This window comes from Ischnura elegans, chromosome 7 (genome assembly GCF_921293095.1).
Source record: "Ischnura elegans chromosome 7, ioIscEleg1.1, whole genome shotgun sequence".
Lineage (NCBI taxonomy): Eukaryota > Metazoa > Arthropoda > Insecta > Odonata > Coenagrionidae > Ischnura > Ischnura elegans.
The window spans coordinates 14,686,717-14,697,478 of record NC_060252.1 but is presented as its reverse complement, the minus strand read 5'-3'; the positions used below and the strand labels follow the sequence as shown (position 1 = coordinate 14,697,478).

At 37.3% G+C, this 10,762-nt stretch overlaps 1 protein-coding gene across 1 annotated transcript; it reads right to left on the bottom strand.

The window, feature by feature from the left end:
* Positions 1 to 5,694: 5,694 nt before the first annotated feature.
* LOC124162655 (tigger transposable element-derived protein 6-like) lies at positions 5,695 to 6,807 on the bottom strand. Its single transcript, XM_046539248.1, has 2 exons — positions 6,391 to 6,807; positions 5,695 to 6,300 (listed from the first exon to the last, which is right to left on the bottom strand). The coding sequence occupies exons 1-2, from the start codon at positions 6,725 to 6,727 to the stop codon at positions 5,954 to 5,956; spliced, it is 684 nt and encodes a 227-aa protein (XP_046395204.1). The 5' UTR covers positions 6,728 to 6,807; the 3' UTR covers positions 5,695 to 5,953.
* Between the last annotated feature and the right edge of the window lie 3,955 nt (positions 6,808 to 10,762).

Sequence of the window (10,762 nt, the reverse complement as noted above, 5' to 3'; positions counted from 1 at the left end):
ATTGTATAATTGCGACGTCACAAAATATCGCGTTGGAATCAGTGACGTCATGGCAAAATTAGCAGTGCCAGAACTCACTTTCCTTAACTTTTTTTAGAAAAGAAATAATACTCTCCGTATTTTTGCATTACAACTATAATTTACATTTTATTACAAAATTCTTTGTTTTGGTTACGCATGTAAACATTAGAAATTTTGTGGCCACAAAATTGATAAAAATATTATTTGACTATTGGGTCTTTTGTTAACCAGTGCCGGAACGGCGCGGCGTTCCGGGGCGTTCTGGCACCATGACTGGTTGGAATGCAAATAGAACTCGTATTACGAGAGGGAATTAATCGAAGGAAACCCCAGAAGGGTTTTATCTAAAGATCTTAACACTTGTAATTCTCATTACTCCAAAGTTCGAGTACCTACATACTAAAAGAGCCATTCCAAAATGTTAGTTCAATTAACTAATAGGATAGAATAAAGGTTGATTATTTAAAAACAACAATTACGCCAAATGTGTCTTGTGCTCGCCGCTTCCCAAAATCTTCCGCAGCCCTCCAGCATAGTATCAAGAGGATAATAATGATTTAGTTAATTATTATTTAGATTATTATGATTTAGTTTTTCAAATTTATTTCTCTATCGTTTTAAACGTGCCTGTTGGATCGTAGTACAGCCGTTGGTAGCATCTTATCCTCAACTCAAGACGAAGTTAATGAAATAGTTTTACATTTTTATAACCTTCTTACATCGATTTGATTATCCTCCGTAAATAACTTCTACATTCAAATGTCGCAATGAATCTCCGTTATTCTTTTCATTGGCTTGTCAATGGTTTTCGGATGAAGATTACCTGTAGATTACCTATTAGATTAATAAGAATTAAAGTATTTAATGCGCAGTACTCTCCATAGTGCATGGTATAAAGTCAACCTGTAATGTATGACTACTCAATAAATGTTCATTTGGGTATTTAAATACTATACGTGTGCGGGAAAAGTCTAAAATTTTCAACTGTGGCATGACATGAAGCATAGTAGAAATTAATAGTTTATTAATAACTAGTAGTTGATTGAGTGGTGACCTTTACGGCACTGAATGGAGTTGGAAAATAAGCAGAGTAGTTGATTCCCAACGGAAATATTTTGAAGTGATGGAGCAGACTGAATGCAGGCCAAGTAGTCTCACCAAGTACATTCCTTGAAAGGTAGACACCGATAACCGATCGGCATCCACTTTAATGTGCTCTCTTATTTCTATCGAGATGATCTCGATAAAGGCCTTGAATAGGGTTGAAGTATGAAATCCAAGTTTTTATTGCGGGTGTATTGTAAAGTGAAAGTAAAAATATTTATTCAGTAACTAGACATTTCTGGAACGGACATATTTTGTGCTGATTAACTTGTCATGCTTATAAAATTGATCCTAGTGTATCATGAATATTCAAATAGAATTAATCATTTTTAGTTATCCATCCCTCTATTATTTCCTATATCCGCCATAGCGGGTAACATTAAGCCTTGTTTGCACATATTTCAATGAAATTCACGTTCGCCTGACCCTTAATTGAGTGTTAACAGCTTTCGAAAACGTTTATGTCTAATACTTATCGTGAGTATTTTATTATTGTCGATAGTGTTCAATATAATTGAAATGATTATTTATTATAGCAAAAACCAATGACAATCAATCCATCACTCTATATTTATTTAGAGCACCGATCATTTTTGTAATTATGATTCCGTTTATAGCGTTTTTCAAGGACTCTGTAAGAATTATGTTTTAACTCTGAGCAGTAATTGGCACTCCTGAATAAATATCGATTGGTATCATTGCGATTGGTTTGTAAATTTCTGGCCTCGGTGGTGGCGAGTGGTATTCCTTGTCTGCTAATCCGAAAGTCGCGGTTTCGAAGTTACCCCTAATATGGGCAATAAGATTACCTCTAATGTATGGACGTGCTTTTACAATTCTAAATTGTTGGAATTAAGTCCATCGCGAGAGCTTCATTCATGTGCTCTTATTCCATAATTTTCACGAAAAATTCGTCACACTTACGGTGGAAATCTCATTAGCTAATTAATCTTTATGCACTTTTAATGAGTCGTATTAAAAATAGGATGAAAATAAAAAAGTTATTCAATGTCAAAAATTCCATTTAATTGACAACCTGGTTCAATAGCAGATCAAATTATCATAGTAATCTTAGTTGAGTAATTTACGGAGTAGGTTGCCAATAGTTCCTCAGGCATTTTCATCTCCGTGTGTCGTGGGTAAAAGTGTGTGGCTAGCAAGGCCACCTTATAATCGCCGAGTGTCTATCGGAGTCCTGATGAGTAAGAAATGCGGGCTCTTTCAAAGGCCCCGAAAGGATTATATATGAGAAAAGTAACATACATCCGTCATAAGGCTTTGTATGGCTGTCGTAAGTGCTCATTGTGAACAGGAAATGGTAATATTTCTTGTTCCGAAAGTAATTACTCCTTGACCGAGATTAATCCACTTCACTCAGCACCCAATGCATTTTCATCGCCACGAAGCGTTCGACCAATAAGGAGGGATTATAAACGTCGTCGCATTGACGCGGAACTCCCTTCTCTCGCTTTTCCCACTTATGATCTGCCCGCCGGCTGTTTACAATCGCAGAGCCGTATATTGCATTTGAATTATGTTTTAGTTTTTCATATTTATTTTTATCGTTTTAAACATGCCCATTCGTCGGTAGCATCTCATCCTCATTACAAGACGAAGTCAATGAAACATTTTTACATTTTTATAACCTTCTTGCATCGATTTGATTATCGATGGCTAAGTTCTAACAACACGTATCTCAAATTCGGCCAATTTGAAACAGGTATCTTAAACAAAGCGTAGTAAAATTAAAAAATTAAAATACGAGCGAGGTTTTTTTTTCAATTTTATGAACTTTTTGTTTTTAATTTCATTGTGCATGTAACAAATATTAATAGTTTTTTTGGTCTCCTGAAAATCTTCTATTTTTGAGATACGTGTTGTTAGAACTTAGCCATCGTTATCCTCCGGAAATGACTTCTGCATTCAATTTTCACTATGAGTCTACATTAATCTTTGGATTAGTTTGTCAATGGCTTTCGGGTGAAGATTACTTGTAGAATATTAGATTAATAACAAAGTATTTAATGCGGAATACTCTCCATGGTACGTGGTATCAAGTAAACCTGTAATGTATAACTACTCAATAAATGTTCATTTGGGTATTTAAGTACTTTGCGTGTTCGGAAAAAGACTAAAATTTTCAACTGTCCCATGACATGGAGCATAGTTTGTAAACATTGACTAAGTGCAGAATGGAAATTTAATTCGCACAAATTTAACTATTTAAATTCTCGCTGATATGAAACGTGACTCTACATTTTTTTTAATTAAAAAACAATGGTAAAGAGATATGATCATCGTGCGGTGAGTGTAAGTTCACGATAGGGCATTTAGGAAGGAACTATAGTATAAGGGATATCATTCCCATTTTTAAATGTGTCAGCGAGGCAGTGATTTTATGGCCTCCCCCCTCTTCAGCCAATCAGTGCATTCTCAGCTACACCGAAAATATAATGTAAATTTCTCGTAAATATTCACAATATCCAGTATACGCTGTTCACACCTCATAAAATTTGTTCAGCACGGGAAGTTGAATCTTTATTGAATCAATTTTTGCCATAAAATTCTCTTTAATGCAATGAAATTGGCATAAATTGTGATATAATTGAAAAGCAGGAAATATAACGGTTGAACAGTAAGTGGAAGTTCACCTGACGACTTGTCGGATGAAACACTTAAGCCTGGGGAATAAAGAATTTCATCCTCGTGTATGGATCTTTGTGTGATAGCGAATTTTTGGCCTTCTCTCACCTGAGTCAATTAGTAAACTCAGTGAATTCAGTCAAAGCAATAATAATAAATATTTGTCGAGACTCAGGGAAAATTTGAGATCTTCAATTTATTCTGATGATGCGTGGTGAATAATTTTTTCATATTGATAAGTGGAGTTTTTATAATTTATATCTAAAATCACTCTAATATAACTTTGACATTAGGGTTATTCTACCAAGGATTGTATGTATACTCCTCTTCAACTGCAGCCATGATCTGGTCCCTGTCACGTGACTCAGAAAGTTATTAAAATTTCGGGAAACATAAGGATAGAAAGGTAATGTCCATGCATTGCATCGAGTTTATGAGACGGGTTATTGGAGGAAACAATAAGATTTTGGAAGAAAAACATTCCCCTGGGGATCGGGTTGGTGTGGTGGCTAGAGTGTTGGCTTTCCACCCGGCGGACTCGGGTTCAAATCCCGGCAGTGGCAGAGAATTTTCAGAGACTGCCCGATCCCTGCTTGAATGTTGTGTGGAGGACATTTCAAGCGCAACACTCCGTCCGTCGGATGGTACGTTAAGCCGTGGTCTCCTTGGCGCCTTTCGTTTAGAGCAGGCTAATGCTGACGCCGGGTTTCTCTCCACCCTCCCTTCCATACCCTTCCCTCATGGCGCAAATGACCTCAGCTGTCGGTCGCCTTCTTCCAAATACCATACCATACGTATTCCCCCGTGCGTTTATATTTGTGCGATAGCGGGTATGTGGTCCCTCCATTCTCGCTCATTCTGTTAATCCTCGGAGAAAGTGAAGCAAAAGTCTGTCCAACCAGTGAACTTTTAAAGTTTTCAAACCATGATTTTACTTTCTACTAATAATATATTTCGTAAAGCAAGGAATGAATTCTTTTAAATGTCACTCTTTAATTCTCTCTGATGTGGCTTTGATTATCGGATTATTCTACCAGAGGTTGAAGTGGCCAAACCGCCCCTTTTTCGCATCCTCTGGGCCTTCTAAATTTCTAGCGTATGACCGGGAATGCTAGCAAAGTTGCAGAAAATAGAAAGGAGGAAATACAAAAGTTATGCATACAGAGAGTGGATGTTCGCCAGCAATCATGTTGAAAGGGACAACATGGCCGTGGAAGAAATAGAATGCGTGAACGGATTTCTGTGCAAGGGTGGATTTGCGATTATTACTCAATCTCCACTCTTTGCTAAATCAGCTTATGTTCTTTCATTTGAAACTAATTAATAAATATATATACAGTGAAACCTGTCTTAAGCGGAATCTCTCGGGACCTTCACTTTTTTCCGGATAAGACAGTATTCCGCTTAACTCAGGGTCTGACAATTCAAAAAAGACCGCGAAAGTCATATCACGTCTATTGCAATCGTTCCTTAAAAGGTTGGTTTGACTCAAATTCTACACGTAGACGAAATAATAAAGGAACAGCATCGCATTATTTTTAAATTTTTTATTTGAAGTAATCAGTCATTTTTGTCTGTCTTTCCTTTTTTTCCTGTAGAATACAATTTTCTACGTTGCCAATGGCCCCATGTAAGATGTTATACAAATCAGTGTTACCATTGTTGAGATTGCATTCTTCTAATTCTTTTAATGAAACCAACATTTCTCTATACGATTTTTTATTTTCTTCACATATTTTGGTCACTTCGTCGGTGTCACAGCTTTCGTCTTCTTTATTATTGGCTATTAAGGAACCATCTTCATCGCTTGTGAGGAGATCGTTGTCGAAATCCACAAATGTCTCAGCATTCATGTCAATGCCTATTACTTGCTGCAATTCGCTTTGATCCACCATTGGCTCTAAAATAACAATATATATATAATCCTGTAAATGCGTAAATATGCATTTACATTGGTGATACATTAGGATATAAATTATTTTCCTTACCTTTCTCGGGGATCAGTTCTGGCAGAATTCCAGCTTTGGCGAAACATTGTTTAATATCTTTCATTGCCAAATTAATCCAATTAATGGCATCCAGCACTGATATTTTTTTATCACCTCCGATTCTGAATTCGCAGCATCTGCACCAGCTAATAATGGTCGCATCATGTACTTCCTATATTGTGCCTTCAGCGATCTAATTACTCCCTGATCCATTGGCTGAGTGATGCTTGTTGTGTTTGCCGGAAACCTAGCTCCACATTCGTAAGGTGAATTTTAGGGTGACAGGTTGCAATGTCAAGGAAAAGTATGACTTTCCTATTTTTCCTCTTCATTTCGGCATTGAAACTTTTAAGCCACTCTTCCATGATTGAAGCCGTGTTCCATGCTTTTTTACTATGTATCCATTTGGCCGGTAGCTTCTCAATTTCAACGTTTTTGAAGCATCGTGGTAGAGCTGATTTCCCGATGACAAGAGGCTTTAGAAGCTCCCCTGCCATATTCCCACAAATGAAAATGGTCAAGCGCTCCTTTGAGTGCTTCCCTCCTACAGAATAAAGAATAAGTGTAAATATGACATCATTGTTAGAATTTTTACCCTAATTTCTAGAAGTAGAACCCGGAAATGCATACAAACCCTTGCAGTTTTCTCCTTTTACGCACAGTGTTTTAGACAGCAGAGCCCTAAAATACATTCCGGTTTCATCCCCGTTGTAGATATCGCATGGTTGATAGTCTTTAATTTTTACTTGAACCATACATTTCCACTCTACGATTTCCATATCAACGTCATTTGACTCGCCAACAACACTGCTCCAAACAACATTGCGTGTTGCTCTGAAGCTGTCTAGCCATCCATTGGAGGCCTTAAAATCCAATTTTCCCAAAGAAATTGCTAATTCCTGGGCCTTTTCTTGGACTATTGGACCTGACAATGGAACAATGAAATGGACAATCTTGCTCGCACAAACCATTCCCAAACTAATTCGTTTATTTCTTCATATTCGCAGAGAGGTGTTTTCCTCTTTGAATTTAAACTAAGGCCTAAAATAATCGACGCAAACAACAATTATTTTATGGTGTGTCGTTTTGAAAACTATTGTGGCATGGGAAAAGAAGAAATATGTTTCTTAGAACCTACCTCTTTCAAAGTCTCTTAATTTCGTCCTTCTTCTTAATTGCTTCGTAAACTTGAATCTTTCCGCACTTAAACTTCTCTTGTATCTACTTCACGGAGAGCTTTTCTCGTTCAAAGCACTCAATCAAGTCCAGTTTATTTTTCAGCGTTAATACGTTTCGTGGCATGGCGGAAATCAATCAGCAGTTCCCTTTATTCTTAGCATTCTGCGTTGTATTCTTACGCTGTCGGCAGGACGTTGGAGAAAGACTCCTTCTTACTCAGTTGCGAGTAAGGATGCACAAAATGATTGAGCATGTAGAGAGAGGGTTCTACGAGTTGGAGGGGAGGTAAGTGTGCAAGCATTGGTTGGCGGAGTGGTTAAGAAAGGAGGTGGCGGGAGGGAAGAGGGGTGGAGATTTTTGTGGAGCATTTGATAAAATGTACGTGAAACGAAACTGCACTTTACACTAGGGACGATGGACACGAGGCACTGGAAGAGAATTAGCACTAGGTTTAGGGAGACGCGGAAGTGTTTTGGTCAAGGTTGATGCAATATTGTCCTGAGTCCCTCCTGCGACATGATGTCAGTCAATAATGACGTAGAGCATAGTGAACGTAAGACACATTTAGCTGGTTCCGTTGGATTATTTTCTATGGAGGGCTTTACAAAACATTTTAGGATTTTATTTCCTTACGGTAAAAATTGTCCATGGATTATTTTTTAATTCCGCTTAACCAAGAAACACGTGCCCGAGAATCGATTCCGTTTCCGCGTTTGACAGTTTCCGTTTAACAGAGGGCACCAATGCACGTAAAACCCTATGTGACCGCCAGGACCAACAAAATTTTCCGGACAAGACAGGTTTCCGCTTAACTCAGGTTCCGCTAAAGGCAGGTTTCACTGTATTTTTTTATATATCACGAGATGTGGGTTGAGATGTGGGTGTGAGATTTTGACCCACATCTCGTGATATAAAAAAAATATATATATATATATATAATAAGGGGTCGTGAAGTATAAAGTTTGAACTAATTAATAAACACCGAGAGCAAATTGAACACATCTAACTCATGCTATTGATATCAAGAAAATAATATTTTTCTCAACAGGAAGTGGAGTGTTCAAACTTAACTCTAAAATTCTGTCTGAAATTACTCAGACATTTGAATTATACTACCAGGGGTTGATGCGGCCAGTTGACCCCAAACGTAGGAATGCTCAAAATCTCAGGTAATGATATGTCTCAGAATATTTTCCGAATCACAAAATACAAAGAGAGAGACATGTAATCATGAGTGCAAATACAGGAGACGATATGAATGAATAAACAATAAGACTGAGGAATAAAAGCATGCATCCTCATGCATGAATCTCTAAATAAGAGCGGGATTGAGGTCTCTCCCTTTTAAATCTATGAATACCTAGTCACAGCAAAATTAATTTCCGGATATTTAGCGATAATTGGAGACGTCTACGTCGTTCTGTTGATAACTACTACATTCTTTTTGCAAAACTGGAAATGAAATCGCTCAATTTTTGCTCATACATTCTCTTTTATTTACAAATATATTGCTTCAAATTTAATCTATTGATGTTAATTAGACTATTAATGTTAATTTGACTTGAGAATTTATAATAAATTATTTCTTAAGCGGTTGATGCTGCCAGTTGGTCACCTTTTCCCTGATCCCTGAACTGCCTAAAGCCTTGGTGCGGTATAAAGAGAGAGTTGAATCAGGTTTAATTTAGTGGAATTCCAACATTAGAATATTAAAATTTACTGGCAGTTTTCCACAAATACTTAAATTTTTACTTCACGGTGGGTTTCAATCCATATTTTTTAATATCTTCTCAAAACCTTTCGTTAAAATAGGATTATCCATTATCATTCGTAGGGATAAACAGCCCCTCCCCGTGCATGTTCTCCATCCAGGATATTTAAACGAAGTTATGTTTTGTGAAGAAGTCTTATGAAGGTAATGGAAAATGTACTTGAACCGGCTTGAATTTATGATGAAAGACTTCATGGAAAGTGGGAGTTAGTTTAAAGTTACTTATATCACTGATTCATATCTCCAATTATTTAAGGCCATAATATCCATTACATTTTGAGTCCTTCCGAATCATATTTGCTCATCGGAAGGTTCTTTACCTTTTACTTTTCTCATTTTATAATTATGATATACATTTTACGAATTATAAAATACATATTAAAATATACAAATATCACATTATTGTTATTGTTATTCTATTGATAAAACACAATTTAACAATATCATATTAAATTAGCACCGGTAAAGCTGTCATCACGTTAAAATTACACAATTAAAAAAATAATAAAAAATGTTAAGAAAATTATGGAGTATTAAAGGTTAAATACCATGACATGATACATTCACAATACTTGATATATCATCCATCAGTGAAAATAGCGTTTTCAAGATGTAGCTTATGTTAAGTTGGAATTATTAGATGAAAATTTACGGGTTTCTATTTCTGGTAGATGTTTCCCTAGGTATACTTTAGCCCCCTTAAATTCCCCTAAGCCATGCAATCAATATATTTGGTGATTGACAGAATAATTTGGTCACAGTCACTTTAATTCAATTTCCACAATTTTTATAATTCAATTCCATTCACCAACTTGCAATTATTAAATGAAAAAATTAAAGTAATTTACAGGTTAATATTTCTAATAGATGTTTCTCTATCTGTTCTTTGACTCCATTTAATTTCTCTAAGCCCTGCAATGCCTATAGTAATTGATTGATAATTTTGGGTGCGGTCACTTGTATTCAATTACCACCATTTTTTAAATTCCATTTCATTCACAAATTTCATAGAAGTTTAAATTTCTCTTTTGCATAAAATTTGCATCCTCTTTCAATTTTTAAATTTTTGTTAATCCCTCAGAGTGACTCTGAATGTTATAAAATATAAAGAAGTGTGGAAGGGTTGCAAAAATAAAAAGTAGGACATGTAATGATTGCGCAGAGCATTTAAGTATGTAAGTATAACAATGGGGTTGGGAAAGGCATTGCCGTTTATAGATCTCTGTGGATACGCGGTCTTCCCCCTCTGGCGACATGCGTCACGCCCCCTCCCTCTCCCTTGACGATGCCCTCCACGTGCCCTGCATCTTGCCATTCTCCCATCTCCTCCCCCTCTCCATTACGGACCGATCCGAAGAATGGCCTCGGAGCACAGACGAGAGAACCCCCCCTTTGCCCCCGGGGGCGGTGGCGGCGGCGGCCACCCCTTGCATCCACCTGAGGAATACTAATGGTGCGGCCCCCGCGAGACGCGGTCCAGTCAGCGATAAACGACGCACCCCGCAATCGATAACTCCCTTATACACACTCCGAGATGCGGTCAGCTCTGAGGACTTATGACGACTCATCACTCCCCTTCAACCGGTCATTTTTCGTCTCGTATTACTTGGGCTATAATCTGGAAATTGTCAATGTGCATGGAGGGCACCATTTGACAATATTTGACTGCATCTCATGTATCTATATATTTAAGTGAGGATGTCTGTTTGTATGTCCGCTATGTATTTTCGTACGGCTGTACGGATTGCAACCAAAGTTAGTAGGTACGTAGGTGCATCTAAAGCTTCCAAATGCCATAGCACTACTTTTGGTTGCGTCCGACGATTCCCTTGCGTCGTTTTCCCATTACCTTTTGTAACGTCACGTCATTTAACTTCTGCGTTGGATACGCTTCCGGGCAGGCACACCTCTTGACATGCTCAAAGAGGAAAACATAAACATTCAATATGATCATAAAATCCAAGCTCCAAGTTTCCCACTTCTCTGGGTACCATCCTTCCCGAGTAACGCTCGGTGGCCTACTAGTGAATTATGAAAAAAATTAAAAATAAAAGGC

Excerpts from the sequence above, each read along its gene's own strand:
- LOC124162655 (XM_046539248.1), bottom strand. The coding sequence starts at position 6,727 with ATGGTTTGTGCGAGCAAGATTGTCCATTTCATTGTTCCATTGTCAGGT. Across the intron at positions 6,301-6,390 it reads AAAAGGAGAAAACTGCAAGG|GAGGGAAGCACTCAAAGGAG; the intron begins GTTTGTATGCAT and ends TTTATTCTGTAG.